The following is a 26,600-nucleotide window of genomic DNA, read 5'->3' on the forward strand; positions in this document are numbered from 1 at the left end:
CCTCTCTCTCTCTCACTCTCTCTCTCGCTTCCCCCTCCTCCAGGTTTCTCCATTTCTGTGGTGGAGGAGGATGGAGTACAGCAGCTCTACATCACGGATGTGAAGGCGGGCGGGTTAGCCTTCGCCAAAGGTTCATTACCCTTCATTTCCATCAAATGAACTCCCGTCAAAGACACTTAGTTTGTGTCTGTGAAGGGATAAGTTACAGCTAGATTAAAAAAAGAGAAACAATCTGAGGTGCATTGTTTGTCCGTTCTCTTACATGTTTTCAAAACTGAGCATTTTTCTCACATCGAGGTCAATAGTCTCTTTTTTTTTTTAAACCATCTCTTTAGAAATGCATTAGTGCATTTTTTTTCAAAAGACAGGGAAGGTTTCAAAGAGCACAGCAGTTCTCCAGGGCGTCGATTACTATAATTATAGCTACACTGCCTCTCACTGGCCTTTTGTGAAGGATGATGCTGAACACCACACCTCACCACAGCTGCTTCACATTGGAACCCCTGTGACAAAGTTAGACAGCAGGGTTGAGTGATGTCAAAATATAATGCTGGACTCTGACTTTCTGCTGTGCTGCAGAAAGTCCGATACCTGCACTGTGTCTCAGCAGCTGGCGCTTTGCAGGGCGTAGAGAAGTGGGTCATGGTTGCAGGGTTTTCCTGGTTCAGAATAGGCCTTTGCGGGATGAGTACGCACGACAGTAAGCATGATCAGTCCCCGTACAGTAAATGGAACCCAAATAACAAAAACTAAAAACATTTGGTGAGAATTTGAATTGCTATCTTTATTCTAAATTCAATAACTTTGGCACAGTTGATTTTCCTTTGTCGCTGCTAAACGTCTTTTGGGAGCACTACAAATCCTCTATGCAGGAAAAACCCTGTGCTTGTGGGTGTGAAAGTTCTTTTTTTTTTTCTGTTTCTTAAAGAATTCTGTTCAATTCCAACACGTAGCTTTGTTGTTTGTAAATGTGGAGTGCTGTCAGTAGCAAAAAAAATGACAATCGGTGCTGCCTACACCGTGTTATCCCCCTGCTAGCGTTAGCACCCAACAGGCTTAAACAGCGCAAGTTTTAAACGTGTTTTAAGCCTCTAAACATGCTCAAAATGTCATTACAACTGCCTACCCATGTGAAGTGATTCCTTCTGAGGGAACGCGGCGAATCTGATTGCTGTAGATGTGACAGAAAGGAATAAAAGTTGTGTTAATCCATCCAGTGCACATGCCTCTGTTTCCTGTTTTCCGGTCAAGTCCACACTAGTCGATTGTCGAACTCATACAATCCAATATTCCAGTCAGATTTTCTGTGTTCGCTCAGAAGGAATCACTTCACATGGGTAGGCAGTTGTAATGACATTTCGAGCATGTTTAGAGGCTAAAAACACGTTTAAAACTTGCCCTGTTTAAGCCTGTTGGGTGCTAACGCTAGCAGGGGGATAACACGGTGTAGGCAGCACCGATTGGTTTAGTTTTTCTCGCTACTGACAGCACTCCAAATTTCCAAACAACAGAGCTACGTGTTGGAATCGACCGGAATTCTCCTTTTAATGTCCTCTCCTCATCTTAATTAGGAGTGTAATGGCCTGTTAATGCTGAAAATGAGATACCATCTCATATTAGGGAAAGTAGATACTGTTTTTTCCAGGCAGTATATTGATGGTGTTCCCACTTTGCAGGTCTAAATGCAGGGGATGAAATACTTCAGCTCAACGGGAAAGACTCTCACAGTCTCAACTTCTCCGACATGAAGGCGGCTTTCTCTCAAGCTTCGCTGGCTTTGACAGTCAACACCCTGCCTTCTGTGGAACGCCGTCAGCTCTGCTACCTGCCGCCACGCCGCTCTGATGCAGAGGAAGATCTCTACACGGACATCTTCTCCCAGAGTCAGGGTGAGAAGCACCGTCGAACGCAGCCAGACGTGAACATTTCAGTCCCATCTTAATGTTTTGTTTCCCCTCGCTCATTTAAAGCTGCATTTGGCACATTGACAGACCTAATTAACTGAGGGGTTACTGAAGATGTAAACATCAAAACTTTGGTTTCCAGAAATCACGCACAGTGTATTAAAGCCTTTGATTGCTCACAGTATTTGCACCCAGCTGTCCGGGAATTCACTTTTTACCAAAGGATACCATGTGGAGCAAAAAGCTTTGATTTTTACTATCTTGTGTGCAGAAAAGATTTCTCGCTAGTGTCCTTAGTGATACCAGTTTAATTTATGCAAACACAGTGAATCTACGGGGTCTTAATTAGGGAGGGTAGGAGGCTCTCAGCAGTCAGGCTCTACATACAGGTCGTTAATCTTAATAGAAATTGACAAAGCAAGGACCATATAGTGTTCAGTTGAAGCTCGTTCGTGACCGTTCTGCTTGTTGCAGAGGAGATCCTGGACGACGGAGTGGGACTGTTGCTCGAGAGCTCAGGAGACAGCCTGGACGACGACTCTGAGATCTTCAGCGAGTTTGAGTGCAGAAAGGTAAGAGCGCCATTTATATTATTCGTTTGTGGAGCCTGATGAAGTGTCACTACAGCAACCCATCTGACAGTGTGTGTATCATCTTTTAAATGATGTGCTGGCTCCTGTGCTCGTCTTTCACAGCATCCCCCTCAACTCTGTGTTATAATAAGAGCTCTTGTGTTTCACCACACTCTGAGGCACCGTTTGTAACTGGCTTATTCTATGTTGTTTAGAACAGGAGACCAGTGTCCATATTTATTAGTGCTGTCAGTTAAATGCGTTATTAACGGCGTTAACGCAAACCCATTTTAATGGCGTCAATTTTTTTTATCGCGAGATTAATGTTCTTTTTGGCCTAGCAAACTTTGTAGTTTTTTCACATGCCGTTGCAAAAACTAGTAACGTTAGAAAAACTACACCACCACACCGGATGATGCCAATTCTCCGCCCCCTCGTCAAAGCCAGGCGACAAAAGCACAAAGCAAGCCGATCCACTTTTCCATGTTGATAAGAGCATTAAAATGAGAAAAAAGAATGGGACAAAAAGAAATCTAGGGACATTTAGAATAGATAAAAATGTGCGATCAATTGCGAGTTAACTATGACATTAATGTGATTAACATCTGCATAGTATAAATATTAGTGCTGTCATTTAATCACGATTAATCCCATGGTTTTTGATGCAGATCTGCATCAGGTTTCTCTTTTCCTTTCATGTTTTAACTGCACTTCGTAGCCTCTGACATAATGAAAACTAAATGATAATGTCCACCTTTTGCATTAGAGACCGAATGCAAAGTGAAGTATTACTTTAAATGTAACAGCCAAGTGATGGATGGGTCTTTGATTCAGCTTGCATTCTAATTGCTTAATTATATTTGGTGGTTAGGATGGAGGTAATGAATGGAGGTGTATTCATTTGAACTCTAAATGAACATTCAGACACAAATTACAAAAGAAGAAGAAGAATCACGGAGCAGGTTTGGCAAGACGAGCTGAAAGGACTACATTTTCCCATTTAGCTGTTAAAGTGCTTTGGCTAACAAGATGACTCATTCTTCTTACTCACTAAAAGTGAGCCTCAGAGTAAAAAAGAAATCATTTAAAATGACATTAAAGCAGTGGTATCTTCCTCTTTTTGTAACTAGCTGACTTCAAAGGAGGAGTGGGCTCATGCTCATGGAATGCTGATTGAAAAATTGCTATCTTCATGTAGATCAGTTTTATATCTTATCAAACATAAGATCTCATTGTACCAACTGGAATTAAGAGCTCACAGGATCACTGAGTCCCTCAGTCATCCCACTTACCCTTGTTATCGCTGCTCTTTTATCTAGTTTCTTTTTAATTCCACCATTTAACTTCTCTTATTTAATGAGCAGCAGTTTTCCAAGTATTGTACCAATTCTAGTTAATTTCCTGTGTAATAAGGACTAATAACATTATGGATAGAAGTAAAAGAAGGATATGGATTAAGGATATGAGCAAAATAAAGAGGAAAAAAAAGAATCTGTGGAGCATTCCATCATAGTGGTGGTTTAAGTGGTGTTTAGTCCTGTTAAATTGTCTCTTTTGTATTGAAAGAGTTTGAATGTGTAAGATGCTGCACTCTGAAAGTTCAGAGATGAGTTAACATTTAAGTCTTTGTATCTGAAATGCATTAATAATGTTGGGCACTAGCTCACTAATAACAAAATCGCCCAATTTATTTGGGAATTGATCGGCTTTTTGGCTGTGCTTGACAAGCGCTCCACTTGTGCTCACCGTGATGGCGGTTTAGTCTTTGAACTGACGAAATGTTCGTACAGTCGAGTGAACACTTGCAGAAACACCTAGAGGGAGTTTCAAAACATTGGTTGACTGTGACGTGAACTCTTCCAGAGATGTATTGATTTCAAAGTAAACGACCAAATAATCAGATGTGCCCTGCAGAAAGGTTTCATTTTATTGTGTGCTTTTTGAATGAGACAAGCCTCTTTGTCATTACACTTAAACAAATCCTGGTTACACTTTACTTGAAGGTATCTACATAAGCGTGACATGACACTGTCATGAACGTGTCATAAACATTATAACACATAAACGTTTGACATAACGCTTCTTTTAGTAAGTGTCATTCGTTTTTTGTCATGACAAGTTATGGTTAGAGTTCATGTGTCATGCCAGTGTCATGTGTTCATGTCAGTGTCATGTCACTCTTATGTAGATACCTTCAAGTAAAGTGTTACCCAAATCCTTCTATGTTGTTAGCAGTATAACCTCCATTCTTGGCCTCTGTACTTGTTCTGGCGTATATTTAGATGTTTACATTGGTTAGTGCCAGACATTCAGAGCAAGTACTCAGACTGACCATGTGGTACTATGTACTACCACTGTCACTCTCTGGATGTACAAATGTTGGGGTGTTGATGAAAGGCAATCTAGGAAATAACAGGAAAAGCGGACACACCAGAAAAGTCACAAGACTCAATTGTTACATAAGCCCTGGAGTCTACTCTGAGATGGTGGACATCTAAATATGTGGTCAAATCTGCTGCTGTATTCTTCTTGTTTCTTTCAGTTACTGATCTGACGAAAGGCTTGTTTCTGCGCTTGTGGAACTCATACCTCATTTGATTTATTACTTTGTTATTAAATACATTTTTGGCACGCCTAAACATTTCCCACTCTTCCTTTTTCGTCCTGCAAAACCTCTGGTAGTCACTGTCCTCTGCAGCAGGCTCCTTTTTGCAGCTCCCCTCTCCCCATCACTCACCCTCTATTCCTGAAATCCCGCATTTATATTCTACTGCGGTGTGGCTCACCCAGCCAATCCTGCTCCAGCACAACCTTAAAGAGGAGACTCCTTCCTTCCTGCTCCATTGCTCTCTCTCCCCTGTCTGGGGGATTATCAAGACTCATTTACAATGCTGCTGGAGTTGGCCAGATCTTCACACTCACACTGTGTGCCTGAGTTTAGAGAAGAGAGGGAGAAAATGGTAGAATATCAGTGACAGAACTACAGCAGACTGTGAGGGCGAAAAGAAGGAGTTGGAAGGCTGCAAGCACTGGTGGGCGGAGAGGAGGAGGCTGAGCAGCTTCACTCATCCTTCATCACAAACACCTTCTCCTTTTTTCTAAACCGAGGAAAGACAAAACGGCTGAGACATGTGTTAGAGAGGCACAGTATAGACTTGACTTTTTCTTTCTCTCTGGCAATTTAACTGGAACTGACTGTCCACCTGCACTCTGCACCTGGGTATGTCCGTCCTGAAGTGGAGTAAACATAGCAAGCGCTCCTCAGACTCCATCCATGACATGCTTCATCTGGTGAGATTCCTTCCTTGTTTCCTTTTTCTTCCCCTGGCTAGCTCTTGATATATAGAGAGATAGATGGAGAGCTGATGTTGTCTTATTCCAGTGAGAGTAAAACACCTTTCCTCTTTAGCGTTTGTTTCCCACCTCCTCTTGTCTGACTGTAGCAGCCAAGAGGAAGCTGTGAGTCACTGTTGTGGCGCAGAATTGCCCCACAATCACTGAAGTGTTCCACGAGCTGTATGTAGGAGCTGAGGCTCCACAGATCTGACGCCACACGACTTGGACTGTACGTGACGAACTACCCTGACCGTTGTTGCAGTGACTCTCTCACTGTTGCAGAGTTTTCTCTCTTGGCACTTTGAGCTATGATCTTCAGCTTATCTCCGTTTGAGAGGGCAGACGTGCAATCTTCTCCCTGCACCATCATCAGTGCTTTCATGGTCTCAAACTGTTTTTAATATATATTTCATTCGCTAGGGGAAATGCTAGTCTCTTGGCATCTCAGCTTTATTCATGACAGCCTTTCTTATCTACATATTGTTCTTTTCATGTGATATTGAAGGCTTTGATCATTTCTCCCTCCCTCCCTCCCTGTTCGTTCACTTCAATCTGCCATGCTATGACTGTCCATGCACACCAAGCTGCCATGGTGTTAATTAGTCTAGATTGTGAAGACTGTGACTGGACTGTGGCTGTCTTATTAGGCTCAGTAAAACTGGTTGAGCTCCGTTGACTAATTGGTCAGGAATGAATCGGGGTTATGTAATAGATAATAATAGACTTTAATTGTCATTGTGCTGTAGAACCGTACAACAAAATTTGCTTGTGCAGCCTCTAAAACAATACTCACTTTCATATACACACTCACATAGTATATAAAATAAGAAAAATATAAAAGACATTATCATGGCATCCAATATTGCGCGTACCTACCAGATTTCGTCATGAGTCATTTTGTACCCACCACTTTTTTTGAAAACCTCGAGCTCAGTTTAGTTTAAAAAAAAAAAAAAAAAGTCCATAACACATAGAATTCTTGAGCGACAGATGCCAAAAAATCCACAACAATCTCTATCCCCAAAGGGCACACACACACACACACACACACACACACACACACACACACACACACGCTCTGCTGCTGCGCTGTCGGGACATTCTGCTTAACGTGAAAAAGCTTAATGTACCTAAACAACGATCAATCATCACCAAGTTTCTCATGGCCATATCTTGTAATGAACACTTAAGTCTGTCAAAAAAACTAAACCGAAATCCAACGATTATAGAAGTTATCTCACATTAGCGTTGTCTTCTTCATTGGCGCCTATGGCGAGGAAAAAGCTTGTACCTAAACAATGATCAATGATTACCAAATTTCTCTCTCATATTGCTCCTGATAACCACTGAAAACTGTCAAACAATCGAACCAGAAATGTGGTGATTGATCGTTGTTTAGGTATATTAAACCACGTTAAGCCTTTTCACGTTAGGACTTCTAAAGCCCATGAGAACCGTGGGGAGTCAACCCACAGCCGCTCCGCTGCCCTGCTGAAAATGTGAAGCAGAAACGCTTAATGTCAGATAACGTCCATAATAATTGGAGTTTGGGTTCGATTTTTTGACAGTTTTCAGTGGTAATGAGGAGCTATATGAGAGGGAAATGTGGTAATCATTGATCATTGTTTACGTACATTAAACCACGTTTTTATTCATTAATAAGCTACAGGACAGCGTCTTTCAAAACATGACCTGAAAGAGAGAAAAAATAAAAAATGTGTCATTGTACCCAGCACTTCTGGAAATGTACTTCCGAATGCGTCTCTGTCCCCAGCACATTTCAAACCAAACTGACGCCCATGGATAAAACTGTTCTGCAGCCTGGAGGTGCATGCTCTGTACGTCTACGCTGTATACAGTGGACATAAACGTACACGCCACCTGGCGTGTTATCGCCACTTTACGTGCTATCGTGAGAAGAAAGCTACGGTTGGGTTTAGGAAAAGAACAACGGGGCTGGATTTAGTAAAAGAAGAAAGCGATGGTTGAGTTTAGTAAACGTGACACGATCCCCACTCCTATGTAATGGTAATGGGTATAGGTAATGTAAGTCAATGGAGGCCAAACGGCGTTGGTAAACACGCTAAAAAGCGAGTATGTGTCTTGATAACACGGCAATAATGGCATACGCATTGGCGTGTCATAGATACGCCACTTATTGAGATCAGTCTGGTGCTGCTGTTGAGTGTTTGTTTTCTAACTTCTTTGCTGTCATACTTCACTTGACCTTCCTTTTGAGCTAAATATACACTATCCCGTCACATCAGAGTACTGGAGGAATGAATAAATACATGCTGTACTGAGGGAAACCGTTACGTCTTGGGATGTGACATGTTTTCCTTATGGAGCAGATCTCGATCGATCCGTTTTGACAGGATCTTTCATGCTGATTTTGTGTTCAACATACTGAATTCCGCACATAATCAGTGGTAGATGTATTAATGAAGGCGGGTTTCGGGGCAATAGACATTTTTGTCAGGCAACTTTTATTTTTTTTAAACCACTCTCTAAATCCAAATGGTTTTGAAAATAATGGATGATTACTTGTACGCACATGCTGCATTTATTCTAACATGTTTAATCAGCAAAAACATCATCACCGTTGACAAAAAGCTTATTGCAGCAGCTCTTTCACTACAGATTTAGCTAAATTAGCATCAGTGCATTGGTCTAAATTGCATTTGCAACATTACATTTACAGACTTGATAGCACTTCCCAGTTTATCTGCTGATCTTGGTGGGAGCTGCCTGGTTATTTTGGGAACATTAAGAGGGACAAACTGCTGTCGTGCCTCACATATGGATGTGTCTGTCTGATTAGATAACATGCTGATAACCATTGTTATTTGCAAAGCTGCATGAAAAGATGCGTGACTGTCACTGGATATCACAATATCCTTTTGTTCTGTTCTTTTTCTTATTTTAATTAATGGCATCTAACCTATAGTTGTTTCTACCTAGCACCTACTCATACTTGAATATGCACTTTTTTATGCACAGTAATTTTGTATATGCACTTAAGAAAAACACAGTTTTGATGCCCTCAGATTGTAGACTGATGGCTAGTAGCTCAGATCTTAAGTATGTTTTTATCTGAGAATGATAACGTTCCATCTTCTGCAGCTGTATGGAGGCTATATTATTATTTCCCAGAGGAGTGACATGATTGCTTCTGTCTGGCCTATAACATTCCTATATTACCAACCAGAACTCTGTTATACACTCAGTGGTGTCAGTACCTGCTAGTGGTTCCTGTTATGTCGCCATAACCGTTTGCTCCCTGCAACTTTCTCAGTAAATCTTTGTGCCATCTACTTTAAAATAAAAAGTCTTTGATCTATTAAATTCTTTCCTCATAAAATGAGAAATGAGGTTTTGATGCGTGTGAATAGAATTCTTTCTGTTTTGTGTTTGAATTGATGTAAAATGCCAAATGTCATTTTGTTGTGACCTGTGAGGCTGTAGCCTGTTGCAAAAAAAAAAAGTAACTGTATAAAGCCATGTAGGCTGTTGCTGAGTGGGGTCTATTTTGGTCCAAAATGATAGTCTAATGCACATCAGGGCTGGTCTCCACGGCAACCCACACTGTATGTGGACAGACAATGTTGTGTATATTTTGATTCTGTAAAAGAGATGAATCATTACACCACCGATCCGGCAGTGGGAGGAAAACGCCAGGGAAAAGAGGGATGGCGAGTGAAGGAGAGGGAGGCGGAGAGACATTGTTATGACAGACTGAAAATAGATCAAATTAGTGCAAATGATTTTTTTTTTTTTTTTTTAAGGTCTGCCTCTCTCCAGGCTCACTCTCTGCACAGTTATGGATCAATCCACATCAGTAGGTGGAAAGTGGCACCTGCAAGTTAATATTTGAGGTGCTGATTCACAGTTCTTTGGATATTTCCTTTTAGGAGTTCAGGTCGGAGTTGCATAATTGCATCACATTTTTCTTCAACACTTTTCTTTCCTTCCATTCTTTTGTAGAGTACGGAGCAGGTTGCTGCTTTCTGCCGCAGTCTCCATGACATGAATCCCACCGAGTGTGTGTCCTCTTCGCCTAGCCCAGACTCGCCGTTCCCACCTCCCTCGACTCTCCGACAGCTCTCTGATGCCGACAAGCTCCGCAAAGTCATCTGCGAACTTGTGGAGACCGAACGCACCTATGTCAAAGTAAGCATCACTCATCTTACTTGTAAGGGGCAGATGGTCTATGCGAGTGTGCGTGTTTCTCCTGTCCATCGATCTGTGTTTCTGTCTGCCTCAGGTTGTGTTAGCCCTACATATTACCTACTCCACATGACCAATACATATTTATCTCTGTGTCCCAGGAGACATGAGTGGGACACAGCTGTGACCTTGCCTGGATATTGCCTAATCTTTTTCTGCCTGGTATAAATGTGGCTTGCTGGAATAACTGGGTTATAGGGTATATAATGGGATAACATCAAGGCTATCTAAAATGTCGTACCTCATTACAAAGGGCACATATATATTTATTATAGAAATCACATTATGCATGATATATGGTGTATTGTACAACATTCAAAGCGATTTCTGGTGGACCTGGGCTATTTGTTCCAATTACCCAGAGTCAAACAGACATGTGCATACATCATATGTCTGTGTGCAGTTTGCAGTAGTGGGACTTACTGCTAATGTAATATAGTGGAAGAAAAAATCATGGAAAAAGACTAAATGAAGAGGGACTTTAACTTTGAAGTAACCATAAGTAAATTAATGTTGCAAAGGTTGGCCATTAAGTTGTGCGTTAGTCATATTTAAAAAATACGGTTACAGGCTACATACATGTTTTATATGTCCTTGTTGGTTAGTTTTAGCTATGTTATTTTCAAGACTACTCCTTAGGCACTTTACATATTTTTCCTTTTTTGGACCAATTTGGGCACAGATGATTTAGCCTCTTGGGGCTTTTTTTAAGCACCTTATGTTGCTTTGACAACTCATACACAGGTTGATTAGCAGGCATTCATAGTGTTTGTGATTAAGATACTTCAGAATTAAACATGTTTGCATTTAGAGATGGCCTGATACCATTTTTTGCTTCCCGTTACAGATTCTGATACCTGAACTTGCGTATCGGCCGATACCGAGTACTGATCCGATACCAGTGTGTCATATATTTTATTATGTTTTAACAGCTGTATACTACTATCCCTGTATGGATGTGATATGATTTCTATATCTTTGTTGTCAGCCTGGCTCAGGTTAAACTCTTTGTGAAACATGAACAAACACAAACAGTGAACGCCCCAGAACTTTTTTTTATTATCCAGTTTGACAGTCAGTTATAACGGGAAAAAGAACATAAATAAACTACTTTAACGTAGATTTTCTTTAGGGCTTTATTACGTGGTATCGGATCGCTGCATTACTTCCCGATACCAGCGTTTTAGGCAGTATCGGAGCCGATACTGATATCGGAACATCTCTATTTACATTACTTTGTCTAACCCATGAAGACATTTTACCTTCTAACAAAAAATTCACTTATTTGTTAATAAGATGAAATATTTGAGGCTGGTCTTCTTAGGAGGTTGCTTGGGTTGATTATGTAACAATATGAGATAGGAATGTGTAAATTACAGTGAAATGTTGTTAGATGTGATAAGTTGAATGTTTCCCTACTTTTTGGCAGAGCTACTAATTGATCTAATAGGCTTTCTACAGTTTAGCTTAGGTAACTGCAGCCGCGGACATTTGTTATCGGGTTTCCATAGAGCTACTTTCCATTTTTTGTAAAGTGCATGCAGAAAAGCATCCGCCAGCACCTGTGTCTGTGATCTTGGAGGGACTTTTTGTCTTTCAAAACTTTGTTTTGTTGTGAGGAGCTGTGTGTGTTTTTCATGTCAGTTTTCCACGTAATGACTTGGGCAACCCTGAATCAAACATAATTCACTCTTGTCTTGCAGGATCTTAATTGCCTCATCGGAAGATATTTAACCCCTCTGCAGAAAGAGACCTTCCTCACACAGGATGACGTATGTCAAATTTGAGCCTTTGAGGGGTAGTTGGCTTTTAAATGCCAACACTGTTTAAATGTTCTAAGAAAAGTGGGTTACATAATCATGTGAAGAGTTGGCTGTGAACAAGGACAAGAGGGATGGATGATGAGAGGGGGTGGTTTGCAAAGTGAAGAGATGTTTTACATGCACTTGCAATAATGTAACTGATTTGGTTTTATTTGAGTATTCCTATGCTCTAACTGTAGCAGATGGCTAATATTGGATGCACCAGATAAATATATTGAGAAATATTGCAGAACACACACTGTAACAATAGGAGAATTTATTTTGACTTTGCTCAAATGCTCTTTCCCTCCAGCTGGATGTACTGTTTGGGAACTTGCCGGAAATGGTGGAGTTCCAGGTTGAGTTTCTCAAGACCCTGGAAGACGGGACCAGATTGGTTCCAGATCTAGAGAAATTGGAGAGAGTGGATCAGTTCAAGGTATACCTTCTTTGAGAAACCAACAAGATATGACTGTCAACAAACATTTAAACACCCATAAAGTCTTTTATGAGGACTGTTTGGGTAACTTCTTGTCCCTTTTTCCGCAGAAAATCCTCTTCTCCCTGGGAGGCTCTTTCCTGTACTATGCAGACCGTTTTAAAATCTACAGTGCTTTCTGCGCCAGCCACACCAAAGTCCCTAAGGTCCTCGTAAAGGGTAAGTAAATGTGCTCTTGGGTCGACATTCCTCCTGGGCTCAAAGGAGAAGATGTATTTATCCATCAACCATCTGCCATATCCTGCAAGGCTCCATAAATCTGCTCTGCAGCGTTGTCAGCCAGACAGTTGTCCATTTGACCTCTGCATATTTTCAAACTGGTGGCTCCCACGGCTAAACAGCCCTGCAACACTGTATGATATACAGTATAATGAGCAGTGTTGAACAATTTGTTCTCTAGTTAGTACACACACTCCCTTAACATTTGAGTGGATAGCTTTGTTTGCTGCATTTACATTCAGTGAGTCAACTAGTTGTTGGCCACACTAAGTTTGGTGAGGTCTTATTTGGATGAATCTGTTTTTAAGGCTGTAAACAATGACTGCCCACTTGTGTTGCCTGCTCTTAGATAAAATGACTTGTCTTCAAACGGTTCAGTACTTTTGACTTGTCTGCTGGTCATTTCTAATGCAAGGCAAGGTAAAACGAACACTAACTGGATCTGGGTTTCCACAAGATCACTGTTTGCCACAGTAACCTGGGTAATATCTGCCAACTTCAGCTAAAAACAACTTAATCCTTTTGTGAACTGTGAATTGCAGACCATAAACAAATGTATTCAAGTAAACTACTAAAGACTAGAATTATCTGTGCATGCACACACAATCAATTGTGCAAAGGACAAAAACAAAGAATAACATGTCTAGAAGTGTTGCAATAAGTGTTTTAATGGTCATTCCAGCCAAAACCGATCATGAATTCAAGGCCTTCCTGGATGACCGCAACCCCAAGCAGCAGCACTCTTCCACCCTTGAGTCATACCTGATCAAACCCATCCAAAGGGTGCTGAAGTATCCCCTGCTGCTGAAGGAGCTCTACTCGCTCACAGACCCAGACAGTGAGGAGCATTACCACCTGGATGGTAAGAGCCGGTCACAAGGCGGATAAGATGAAATCATTTGACAGGCGAGGGGGAATGCATACGGTCACAACAATGCAATGCTAACTGTGTTGTTTTTTGCCCGCCTTAAGTTGCCATGAAAGCCATGAACAAAGTTGCCAGCCACATCAACGAAATGCAGAAGATCCATGAGGAGTTTGGGGCAGTGTTCGACCTGCTCATCACTGAGCAGAGTGGTGAAAAGAAAGAGGTAGGTAGGACAAATGTGGCTTGGCTCTGTTCTCTTATATAAAGAGCACATGTGGAGTGACTGTTGCTTTTGCCAGGTGGCTGATCTGTCCATGGGTGACCTGCTGCTCCACACTAGTGTGACCTGGATCAACCCCCCTGCCTCCTTGGGAAAATGGAAGAAAGAGCCCCAGATAGCTACATTTGGTATGTCAGGAATGAGTTTCCTCCATGATTATGTAATGAGAAGGTCTAAGTCATCTGAAGCCTTTTAGTGATAATTGATGGTCTTTTTTTTCCCCATTGCTTTTTAAGTGTTCAAAACAGCAGTGGTCTTTGTATGCAAGGATGGATCCAAGCAGAAGAAGAAAATGGTACGTTTCCACACAAGCAAGATGCCAACACCAAAACCCATTTAAAAATATAACCTATTTTGTTAAAGCACTGTAAATTCACTGCCCATGTGCCACTTTCAGTTTCGGTCCAGTGGGTCACTTGTAAAGGCAGCATTAAAGCTGATTAGAACTGGATGAAGCTCATTTCACAGGAAACATGTTTTCCTGTTTGAATGATTGTAGGGTGGCTCCCATCGTGCCTCTATATCTTCTGAAGAAAAAGACCCCTTCCGATTCCGTCACATGATCCCAACAGACGCTCTTCAAGTCAGATCCTTGGGCAATTCAGGTAGATAACTCAATGAAAAATGCACAGTACTGTATTGAAATACATTATTCTAAACATAGATATGATTATTTCAGAAAATCTCAGATCACATGTGAGTGTCAATTACTTTCTCAGATGGCGAGGGCTCGGCTGTGTGTGAAATTGTCCACATAAAGTCGGAGTCAGAGGGAAGGCCAGAGAGGACATTCCAGCTGTGCTGTAGGTGAGGATCTCTTTTAATGGAAGTTTAATTCCACTGGAGATTGAAGCTTGTGTGCCACTGATACCGCTGCTATCTACAGAGTGACAAACTGATAACATGCCCTTCTGTCTCCCTCAGTTCTCCAGAGAGTAGAAAAGACTTTCTGAAGACAGTCCATTCCATCTTGAGGGAAAAGCACCGCCGGCAGCTCCTAAAAACGGAGAGTTTACCCCTCAACCAGCAGTATGTGCCTTTTGGAGGAAAGCGCCTCTGTGCCCTGAAGGGAGCCCGTCCCGCCATAAATAGAGCAGGTAAATGCCAGTCTGTAGCTCCAAGTGTCCCAATTCTGAATTTGTTCCTTCTTACCTGACACAGATTGGATGCTTTAGTATATTTTGAACAAAAAAAGTTGAATCTGAGCTTTTCATTTAGGGTTTCAACCACATTTATACAATTATTTATGTGGGGGGGGGGGGGATTGCATTGAAGATGGCACTCAAGCAACAATTACAGGTAATATCGTGATTTTTGGAAAAGGTAACAGACTGATATTTTGTTTTGGCACAATCACAATATTCTTTGAGGTTGGATTCTTATGCTTTGAACTTCAATTAGAGATGCCCTGATCACGTTTTTCGATCATCAATGAGCAATATCTGCCAATAGAGGGCTGACCCCGATCATTTTTGTGTTTTGTTTAGATATAGCTATGTAAAGTTTTGGCCTGTTTGTAGTGTATTAGGATCTCCACCAGGTGACAGTTTAACCGGCTATATAATGGTGTGTCACTCTTTAGTATTAGAATCACAAGTCAGTCTTGTTTCTTATACCCTTTACCGTTACTGTTGAGTCAATTGGCAATTGTTTCGTAGTCTCTATGAGACTACCCCCCCTTTGGCAACCACCTGTTCATTTTATTTTTTTATTTTTTTTAATATATAAAAACAAATAAACTTTATTCTTTTTTTCAAAAGAAGTCATTTTATTTGGTTGTCTCTGTAAATTTTAAATGCTACGTTCATGCACAACATCTCAGCTGTTGTGCGACCGCTTTCCGTATGCGCGTTTTCCGTGAAAAGATACAGGCAACGCAATTTTCTGTTTGGCACCCGTGCCCAGTATCTACCGGACAAAATAGCAACGCGGATTTCAGTGCCTCATTATGGTGCCACTTACATGTCTGCGCTGCTCTCTGATGCTCCGAAACAGACTTTAGAGGCAACAGAAGCATTGCTGCATGTCACGCTAGTAAACACTAACACGTTACACAGCAGGTAACGTTAGCCTACCGTTAGCTACAGTAGTAACTGGATTAAACACTGTAAGAACGTACAACAGTCTGCTGCTAAAGCTATGAGCTAAAAGACCCAAACTAGCGCCGGTCACTGCTGTTGTCGGAAAAACACCTCGTGGTGCATTCAAAGTTATTGTAAAATACCCTTTTCTCATCTGTTTTTTTCTTTTAACAGCAATTTATTGGTGAAAGAAGTAATTATTACATTTTTAATAATCATTTAAATCCCCTGCTTTTTTTGTGCCGATCCAAAAATGTATTCTGCGAGTCAAAACGGTGAGCCGATCCATGAGTTTTGTGATCTGTTGCACCACTATTTGAGAGGGATGGGAAATTATATTGCAAGCCATTATATCTCATTGTTTCATTATTAAAATGTGTGGTATAGTTACATAAGAAATGAATTGCTCCAAATATAGGCATCTTAAAACATGGCAATCGTATTGTCAATTTCGGCAACCACTTTAAAAAGTTGGCGTCAAGAACGCACAAGAAAACGGGTGTTAACCTTCCCTGCTACAGCTTACAGTGCACAAAACTGCAAACCCTGCTGTACCATTATACATCCAGGGGCTGTATTCACTTGGTACGTTTGCAACTAAATTTAAACTCACCTCTGCTCTGACCGCTTGCTCTGCAAGAAACAAAAGTGGGATTAATAATAGCGCGTCTGATTTCAAAACAGACCATAATGGCAACTCTTGGTTGAGTGTTTAACTTTGTGTGTAGTTTATCGGCAGCTAGAAGAGATTAATGCCGAGCCCCTGATCACACGTTTAGTAAATATCGACCAATAATGATCAATCGAGGCATCCCTAACTTCAATTAATGGCTTGTAACGATACTACGAATCATTTAAAAAAATGTATTTACAGCGCAGGTAGGATACCCTGTCCAGACAGGACAACCTTTATTATGCAATTATACTGTGCTCTACACCAGTATTGCTCATTGTTGATTAATCAACGAATGACATTTTTGTTCATGTAGTACTCGTGAGAAATGACTAATTGACCCTTCGCTAAGCACCGCCCTCCTTAGTTACTGTTGCTACACCTGTCAAGCTTTCATGCCTGGTACGTCCATTACAGTATGTATGCACCGATGTCAGACATTCCCAAGGAGATAATTAGTAATTTTTGATGAACAGGTGAAATATCTGAGATAGCAAGACAAAAGGGACTGCAGTATGCATTCGAGGGATATATCCACGACATAATATGCAACCGATGATTCATCAAAATTGAAGCTAAAGCTTATAGGTCATGCAATAATGTGAGCCGCCTCATACGCTGACCATTCAAATGGGAAACACACAAATTGAGGAACAGCTATGTCATGCACAGCAGGGTAAGTGACATTTGAAAATAATTAATAATTATAATTATAAATCAAACCGCTTATCCATAAATCTTGTGGAATAAACACAAGACATTAGCTTGAACACTTTGCAATGATAACATTCTCCTGCTTATATTTTTAGTAGGGCTGTCAATCGATTAAAAAAATTTATTACATACTGTGATTAATTAATCGCATACATAATTAACGGTGCCTGAACCGAAAAGAAGGGTACTAAACAGTTGGTGACATTAAAGAACGGCTTGTTTATTGCTAAGGCCATATGGTCAAAATTAAATGATTTAATAATGTATAACAATAACTTATTTCACTAGTAAATTGCTGTTGAACAACAAAAACAACAACCAGATAGGAAATTTACAATAACTTCAAATGCACCACGAGGCTGTAGTTTACCAGTGTCATTGAACGCACCGTCTGTGTTTCTCCGACGGCAGCTGCAGATTGTTACATCCCGGTGTTGAATCCTCTACAGTAAAACACAGTCACACTTTACACCGTTTAGCGTTAGCTGTCAGCATTTTAACCGTGTTTAATCCAGCTACTAGCTAGCGGTAGGCTAACGTTAGCTGCTGTTGAGTATAGTGTTAACTAGCGTCACATGCAGCGGTGTTAGTGTTTCCTGTAACGTCTGTTTCAGAGCAGACATATCAGTGGCACCAGATTTTCGTCTGTATGCAAACGTCAATATGGAATGGATTAATCTGCGTAAATTTTAACGCGTTATTTTTTTCTCAGATTAATCAAAATTAACGCGTTGACAGCCCTAATTTTTAGCGATTAACAAATGCTGAAATATATTTTAAAGTATGTCAGTGAGCCTCCGTCTTGCCTTTAATCATCTTAAGGATGGGTTATTAACAGATGGTACCAAAATCCAAAGTAATGTCCTGAAAGTGTTAATTAACTTATTTCTATTATGTATTTATTTGATGTTTTATGACAACCTGTTTTTCTGCAGCATCTGCACCAACCAGAACTCTCGGCAGAAGGAAGTTAGTGCGCAACCGTTTCACCATAGACACCGACATTGTTTTTGACGGCGAGCCCGAACAGGACCTTGCTTCACCACAGGAGCCCAGCTCCAATCGGCTGCAGCAGAATGACAAACCAGATGAGCCGCAGCAGTGTGAGTTAGCAGGTGACACAGACCGCTGGGTGGAAGAACAGTTCGACCTAGAAGAATACGAGGACCCGGAAGAGGTGAAGGAGACAGACATCCTTAGCGATGAGGATGACGAGTTCTGCCAAACACCCAGGGCACTGTCCGCTGAGGCCGACCTGGAGGCCCCCGTCATGGCGTTGTCCTTGGAGAGTGGGGAAACGAAGGAGAGCGAGAGCCTTAAGTCCCCAAAGGCCAGCGGGACACCTGATGATGTGAAGCTGTCCAACACAGAGAAGCAGAGCGCCGCGATCGATGAAAAGCAAACGGAGGAGGATGAAATTTGGGTAAGAAGGCAGCGATCCGGTTCGTCCCCAGACTGTGGCACATAAAAGCTGAAGGACAGGCAGACTGCTTTACACAGGCTCCAGAAAGATCATCAGTCTTCACAAACAATGCATGGGCATTGACATGTATCGCACAGCTAAGAGGAGATATATCCTTCCTTATCTTACTTTGCTGAATGCTTTTTGTACAGGTAGGATCAGTGGAGCAATACAAGAATCCAGAACGAGGGAGCTTTCGTTATCCCAAATCAAATGCTGTTACATAGAAGTCAAGTGTAAGCTTTGAGAGATGAACTAATGGTACAATCATGGAATCTAATCAGTTGCTTTGATTGGCATGGTTTGCACATTTGGGCAGCATTCTATAGTCCTGCCTGCTGTTGCCAAATTTAGGTATTGTGAGAACATTTGATATTTGTTTTGTCTGTGTGACTCAAAGATATTATCATAGTTAAGGGCTGTATATTGTTTGTCCTTAAAGAAATAGAATAATTGCAAAGGACAGTATTTTCTTGCATAGTTTACTGTACTTGTACATTTTCACATGAATATACACTGACATGTTTTGGGAACATTTTTTAGTTATGTATAATATGATTTTGATCTCTTGTTTTACAGACTTAAAGCTATCTTTTTAGCCAGGAAAATATTTTGTTTGCTCTCTTGTGACATTTAATAGTGGAATTATGTACTAGCCCCCATGTCAGAGGCTGGGGGGATTTTAAATTTGTTTTAACTTAATCCTGTTTTACTTGAATTTGCCATTTCATTTATTTGTTTTACTGTCAAAACATTTTCTTGTATTTTTGCTCTTCAGTATTGCCATTTCAAGAACACTCAATGTTACATTTCATTCTTAATACTTAGGGGTGCACACTCTATTGTAGAGCATTTACACATTAGTTATTTTTAAAGAACGTGTGTTAAAATATTTTCACTGGTAATGGATCACAACGCAATGTTTTTTTATTTATTCATATGTAAATGAATTTGTTAGCAAAAAACATTAGTAATATTTTTTTCCACAAAGAGAGTCCAAATTTGCTCAAGCAATCAAGGGGAAAGACTTGCAGTATGCCTGAACAGTGAAAGAAGTCATACTTGTAAACAACTCATTGTGCTACTAAGACTGCATTTTTATTACCGTGTGTATATAGAAAAATGTATTGATATCATAATAAATACAGTTGTTTCCTACTTATAATTCAGAGCAGCTCTCTGTAATGATCTATTTGTTTGTGTGGTTTTTACTCGTTCCCTGCAGCTCTGCAGACATCATCCCTGCAAAATAATTTGTGATGTGTGGAAAAACACAAATGCCCAATGTGTTCAGACATGCCTCAGAACGACAGAACTAAGCAGCTAATCGATGCTCTCCTGCCTCGAAGCTACCCACAAAGAGACTGCAATTCGAGATCAAAAGTAGAAAACCAAAAACTGAACCTTCAGAAGACGTTAAGAGCCACTTTGTGCGTTTGCAAGCCACGGCTGATTAGGTGTCTGAATGATGGCGAAGGAGCTTAAACTCCTATTATCACAGAAAGGATAAAGGAATGTCTGTAGTCAGTGTCTAGTTTTAACTTCAGACAGCTACTCTCACACAAAACAATCCTATTCAGGCAGGACTGAAAAGTATGGAGAGCCTGTTATGTCTACAATAGTTGAAGTGAACACATTCGGCTGAATAATTCTTTTTCTATCTCTAGTAATAACAGTCTATTGTTCAACAGTTACTCTTGTGGCACAACCATACATTCTATACATGGACAAACCTAACCAAGCCAAGCTCATGGAGCTCCATGTGTTAAACCAGATTTTCAGTGAGTGTTGGTGAGGGTCTGCTTGTGATTTCCTCTTACCTGGCTCTTTCTTTGTCTGGCAAATGTCAGGATTTTTGAGAGGCAAAATGCAAGTTCATCCGACTGTCACACACTGCAGAAATATCGAGACAAGAGGAACAAGTGTCAAAAACCACGATGTCAAGAATGCATCACAGAAAAATGGAATTAGCAAAGATGAACAGTGATCACAAGTAGACCCTCACCAGTACTGACTGAAAGACACTTCCAGCAACTGGGATATTTGCTCCACAAAAATCAACAAATCAAGATCTGACATTTTCAACAAACGTGAGCTTCACCAAATAAGTATTTAGCGGAAGGCCATTGTGTTGTAAAGAGCTTTTTTTATGCTGCCCTCACTGACTGGACGATTAAGCCGTTGATGAGAAAGGTCGATACCATGTTCCTGCAGGTGGCACGACCAGGGCTCAAAAACTGAACTACATTTTGAACAACGAAAAAGCTCTCGCACACTTTCAGTGTTCGACAGGTATGGTTGAAAGAGACCAACAAAATAATAATAAACATCTTATTACTTGTAATCTAATTAAAAGGAGTGTTTCAGGTTGTAATGTCTAAATGAAGCTTCGTGAACATTAGGCTAGTTTTATTCGTTGACCCCACTAGAGACTCAAGAAATGGAAATTCAGTGTGCTTTCAATCTTTGTTGAACAGAAAGCACCATCTAGTGGGCAAGAAAATGGTTCAAATTAAGCTTTATTAAAAGGTCCCATGACATGGTGCTCTTTGGATGCGTTTATATAGACCTTAGTGGTCCCTCAATACTGTATCTGAAGTCTCTTTTATATAGGCCTTAGTGGTCCCCTAATACTGTATCTGAAGTCTCTTTTATATAGACCTCAGTGGTCCCCTAATACTGTATCTGAAGTCTGTTATATAGGCCTCAGTGGTCCCCTAATACTGTATCTGAAGTCTCTTTTATATAGACCTTAGTGGTCCCCTAATACTGTATCTGAAATCTCTTTTATATAGACCTCAGTGGTCCCCTAATACTGTATCTGAAGTCTCTTTATATAGGCCTTAGTGGTCCCCTAATACTGTATCTGAAGTCTGTTATATAGGCCTCAGTGGTCCCCTAATACTGTATCTGAAGTCTCTTTTATATAGACCTTAGTGGTCCCCTAATACTGTATCTGAAATCTCTTTCCAGAAATTCAGCCTTGGTGCAGAATTACAGCCACTAGAGCCAGTCCCACAATGAGCTTTCCTTAGTATGTGCCATTTCTGCCATTTTCTCAAAGGCAGAGCAGGATACCCAGGGCTCGGTTTACACCTATTGCCATTCCTAGCCACTGGGGGACCATAGGCAGGCTGGGGGAACTCATATTAATGTTAAAAAACCTCATAAAGTGAAATGTTCATGCCATGGGACCTTTAAGCTTTGTTTGGCCATCACTAGTTTTAGACATTATACGTACAACTAAACCCCAATTTAACCCTCCTTTTGGAAATGGGTATATCGCTGGTCATGACAATTCAGAGCTCACCTGGGTCAACCTGGGAGCAATGCATAACAATTACCTTAAGTGCTAGAAATGGGCGGGGCTTTACACGTCATATTCAGTGAACGGCTAACATCACGTACTCCAATCCATCTGTATACCAGCAGAACTGTTTTGTAGCTACTTGAATCTGTCATTGTACAGTAGGGAGAGTGAAATAAAGCTTATTTTAGGATTTTTTCGCAGTGATTGGGTGGTGATGGGTGGTGATGGCGCAGTGGATATGACACATGCCTTTGGTGTGGGAGACCGGGGTTTGAATCCCACTGCGATACATCAACCAAGGTGTCCCTGAGCAAGGCACTTAACCCATGGTTGCTCCAGAGGTGTGTTACCTCTGACATATATAGCAATTGTAAGTCGCTTTGGATAAAAGCGTCAACTAAATGTAATGTAATGATTACATTCTTAAGCACAAATAAATAACCATCAAACACTTATCAGATGATTCTGTCCAGATTGATTTCTCCTCCTCTGCATATTTATTTGCAGCAGCTGGGAAAAAGGAGTTACTCTAGTATTGATTTTTGACTATTAAGATAAGGAGAGAACGTTTCTCTTTGTCGGATTTCATTTAAAGTAAAGTTGGGCTTTGCGGTTGGCTTCACGATAAGGTGACCAGATTTCTGAGACAAAATCCGGGGACATTTTCAGCTCAGAAGCGTAAATACCTCCAAAACGGGTAATTTTTTTATCTTTGTAAACTTAAAACGGGGACACTGCCCTAGGGGGGGTCGCAGGGGTAGAGCTGCACTGGGGTACAAAGGGGGGGTCCATGGGCATGCTCCCCTGTAAGAAAATTTTGTGTATTTTAATGTTTAAATGCATCAATCTGGTGCACTTTGAAAAGAAATTCAGGTTAGACTTGATTATTCATATATCTATGGATGGGAATATTTGTGCTGTAGCGTGAGCTATTTTGCACTTCAGAATTTTAACCATGCACACACAGGTGGAATAGTTTTTTCTTCATATTTTTGCATTAATGTCACTAGGAAGCATACCAGTAGAAATATACATTTATATGTATATTTCTACTGGTATGCTATATGTAAGTGGGATTGTCTGGAATCTGGCAATATAATAACCATTATGGTGGAATACACTAGCTAAGCAATTTACAAAAAATATCTGTGCTGACATAGTTTACATGAGAATACATTATAAAGTTGTAGACCATGTAGAAATTTTGTTGCAATTTCAAAACCGGATTACTCAGGGACCGCTTGTTGGACCGACGCATGTGTTGAGTGAAGAGTTTGAGAGATATTTCACAGAGAGTAATGGGTGTGCAGAGATTTATGCAGAATGCAAATATGATAACATTTCATGTTCAGTTCAATGTTAATTTTCTTGCAATTTGTCACAGCAATGGGGTTAACACTTTTGCATGCGCCATATCCGTGTCACATTCTCATTAGGGGCTGAGCCCCCCTAAAGGTCTGATCCTAGAATCACCCCTGTTGCTACTTCATACTTGTACTCCACTACACCTCAGAGGGAAATGTTGTAATGTTTACTGCACTACATTTATCTGACAGCTTTTGCTTTATTGCTTCACGCTGGGCTTGTTTCTGCAACAGCTCATTGAGTATCGGATACAATTAAAACTATTGAGGAAATATTTTCCTTTGACATTGGTCCAGTATTAAACGAGCTCACTGCATTCGGAAACGGCGAAACAAGCTACAATGTGAGTTAATAGGACGTCAATTGTACAGTTTTTACGTTCATAAAAGTGCTCGTTTTGCCACTGACAGGCTCAGATTAATATTCTAAGTGTCTGACAACATTATGAAAGGATTTCTAAGGAGGTCGACCTTTCTGTTAAAGAGTAAGATCCTTTTTTTAAAACATAAAAAGTCCGCGAAATTGCGTTCGCTGAACCCACCAGACTCCATGTAAATAAACTAATATTAGCATCGTAAAATGGGCATTCTAAAACATCTGAGCTCTGAGGCTTGCTCTGGCTGTCTTGAAACCGGGGACGTCTGGTCACCCTACTTCACGACTCCTTTTTTAAAAAGAGATTCACACTACCCCAGCAGCCGCACTTAACGGCAGACGGTTGTCTCCAGCGAGAGAGTGTGAGTAAGAGCGGCGGTGCAGAGAATTAAACAAAAGTTATTGTGCTACGTTTCCGTTCTTACACTGGGTTTTTATTAGGAGTGGGAAAAAGAATTGATTCTTAGCTGCATCGCGATTCTCTCTAGAACGATTCAATGCTCGATTCAGATAAGTTAATAATCAAAATTTTTAAGTGTTGATTTTTATTTAAAAAGTTACTGTCTCCAGACAAGTACCAATCAGAAAACAGAGTGACTGAAAGAGGATGGGATCATAGACAACAACTTAGAGTTTAGGCAAGAGTGCAGAAATGGCCAAAGTAAGAATTCTCTCTCTCCACGATCTAATAAGACATACATAAAATAATTAGGCAAAACACATAGGCTGTTCATCTACTTTATCACATTACATCTGACCTCCTCATGGTTTGTGTTCTAAGAAGCCAATTCTCCACCTTTAAACATGACTGAGCCTCTGACGTGGAATATTACTGGGAGAAGGTGACTTTCACAAGCAGGTTTAAGACCCAAGCATGGAATAACTACACAATAAAAACCTCAGTAGACAGAACGTTTCATTAAAACTTGTGTGTGACAAATAAATGTCAAAATCTAAGCTTTGTCTAGCTGCTTTGTCTAGGAAGTGATTAGCAAACTCTGAGTAGCAAACTCAGATTTATGTTCATTTTTAATGGAAATGTACATAAAAAAAATTGTATCGAGATGCATCGATGATCGGTTTAGAATCAAATCGTTGGCCTCTGAATCGGAAGAGATTCCCACCCCTAGTCTGTATAGGCAGTTTTGCCTGTAAAACTCCGCTACCGCTCTGCAAAAGGCAGACTAGTGAACATCCGAGCACCCACTGCCAGCGGGCTGTTCGGAAATGAATTGAAACGCTCCGCTCTGCTGTTGTTGAAGCTGCCTGTAATAATCCTAGTTTTTATACAGTCTATGATGAAAACTCAGCATAAAGCACAGTGAGACAACATTGTGCGGCGAACATATGCGGCGACCTGTAACGACTGCCCCACTGTCGTTTCCAACCAATCACATAATTTGTCCCACCCCGGCTGTTAGCGACCCAGGTCGTTCGCAATTCACATTGAAAATCGAACCTAGTCCACCCTGATCAAACCCACCTCGCTAACTGGGTCGGGAAGCAGAGTAGATTGAGGAGGGTTACCCCATTCAAACACACAGTCAACCTTGGTATAACCCTGGTAGAGCCATTGGTGTGAAAGGGGAGCCAGAATGTAGGAAGTTGTGTCCATTCCTCATTTAAGTGTGCTACTTTTAGTTAGACACTTCCTTATCCATTTAGTTGTTGATTAAATTGGTCTTTTTCCGTTACAGGAAGTTGAATATCCAACTAAACTAAACATGTGATAGGCACCGCTGCACATGCCCTAGACACTATGAGCTATGGCTCCCACAGCCTTATCTCCTCCTTTTTGTCTCTGTGGACATCCTGTCAGCCAGGCTCATTCCCCTTCACCAGCGCCCTCACTCTTGTCAATCACCACCCCCAGATAAAAGGGAACGATCACCTCAGACTCCATTGTGCTGTAGATCTGCAGCAACAGTATCTGCAGCAGTGCTGAATCACAGAGTGAAGAGATGGGTCAGGGTTGCTTTGCTAATGCCCTTGCTTTGAAGCAACAGATGTTTATCTTACTCGAGATAAAATTGCAGGAGCTTGATTTATGGGATTCTCTTTTTTTTGTCTGAACAAATCATTTCTGCATCTTAAATTTAAAAATCAACACTGACTTAAAGTGATAGTAGGCAGGAGAAGGAAACCGGAATCACATGCAATTAATTTATTTTAAAGCATTTGCAAAATGTTCTCAATCCTAATGTGGCCCATGATTGTGCAGTCACGTTTACATACAGCAGGTGGCACACGTAGTCTGTTGTAGATTACTTATTGTGCCACTGCACCAACACACCTGTGTATTTACTCACTTCTCTTTAGATCGTACTTTTTATAAAATACATTTCACATCAAAATCCCAAACTCTAGTATACTTTTTGTGCCACTGCACCAACGTACAGCTTACTGTGTATTGACTCCTTTCCCTTTGGATCGTATTTTTTATAAAATCCATCTCACATTAAAATCCAAAACTCCAATACAGGTAGCTTAGGGGGTTTCATATCTACAGAAAATACTTCACAGCACGTTTGATGTATTTGATTTTATAGCATTGGGGTATCTGTTTACATGTAAAACAGCTGAGCATGCGGCGATAGTATCACTCAGCAAACCTGCTCAACAGGCTTTCCAGTTTCTGCTCCTGTTTTGTGACCTCTTTCTTTTTCTGTCTCTCCTACTTCTCAAACAGTGTGACAAACTGCAGTTTGAATTTAGGAGTGGCTCTTGTTAAGAACTATGAAATCCCCTATTGTTCCTTTTTATATGCAATCAGACCATCTATTTTTTTCTGAGATTAAGTTAAAATTGTCATTTTCATGCCAGCATAATAATAAGTGCCTACACTAGTTGATTCAAAGTTACAACCAAGTCAGTAGAAAGAAAAAAATTTCCATAAGCAGATTGACAGTGATG

The 26,600-nt window shown here is 40.7% G+C and overlaps 1 protein-coding gene across 3 annotated transcripts in view; it reads left to right on the forward strand.

Annotated features, from left to right (window-relative positions):
* LOC144515149 (rho guanine nucleotide exchange factor TIAM1-like) overlaps positions 1 to 19,825 on the forward strand; it is a 57,715-nt gene extending 37,890 nt beyond the window's left edge. For all 3 annotated transcript variants that reach the window (XM_078245737.1, XM_078245738.1, XM_078245736.1), the window contains exons 13-27: positions 44 to 130; positions 1,677 to 1,889; positions 2,379 to 2,476; positions 9,797 to 9,982; positions 11,743 to 11,811; positions 12,155 to 12,280; positions 12,391 to 12,499; positions 13,242 to 13,421; positions 13,532 to 13,650; positions 13,727 to 13,835; positions 13,944 to 14,002; positions 14,207 to 14,312; positions 14,427 to 14,514; positions 14,632 to 14,804; positions 18,111 to 19,825. In XM_078245737.1, the coding sequence (XP_078101863.1) occupies positions 44 to 130; positions 1,677 to 1,889; positions 2,379 to 2,476; positions 9,797 to 9,982; positions 11,743 to 11,811; positions 12,155 to 12,280; positions 12,391 to 12,499; positions 13,242 to 13,421; positions 13,532 to 13,650; positions 13,727 to 13,835; positions 13,944 to 14,002; positions 14,207 to 14,312; positions 14,427 to 14,514; positions 14,632 to 14,804; positions 18,111 to 18,643 (2,255 nt within the window). In that variant the 3' untranslated portion in view covers positions 18,644 to 19,825. The remainder of the gene's footprint in view (positions 1 to 43; positions 131 to 1,676; positions 1,890 to 2,378; positions 2,477 to 9,796; positions 9,983 to 11,742; positions 11,812 to 12,154; positions 12,281 to 12,390; positions 12,500 to 13,241; positions 13,422 to 13,531; positions 13,651 to 13,726; positions 13,836 to 13,943; positions 14,003 to 14,206; positions 14,313 to 14,426; positions 14,515 to 14,631; positions 14,805 to 18,110) is intronic.
* The last annotated feature ends 6,775 nt before the right edge of the window (positions 19,826 to 26,600 follow it).

This window comes from Sander vitreus, chromosome 3, assembly GCF_031162955.1.
Source record: "Sander vitreus isolate 19-12246 chromosome 3, sanVit1, whole genome shotgun sequence".
NCBI classification, from domain to species: Eukaryota; Metazoa; Chordata; class Actinopteri; order Perciformes; family Percidae; genus Sander; species Sander vitreus.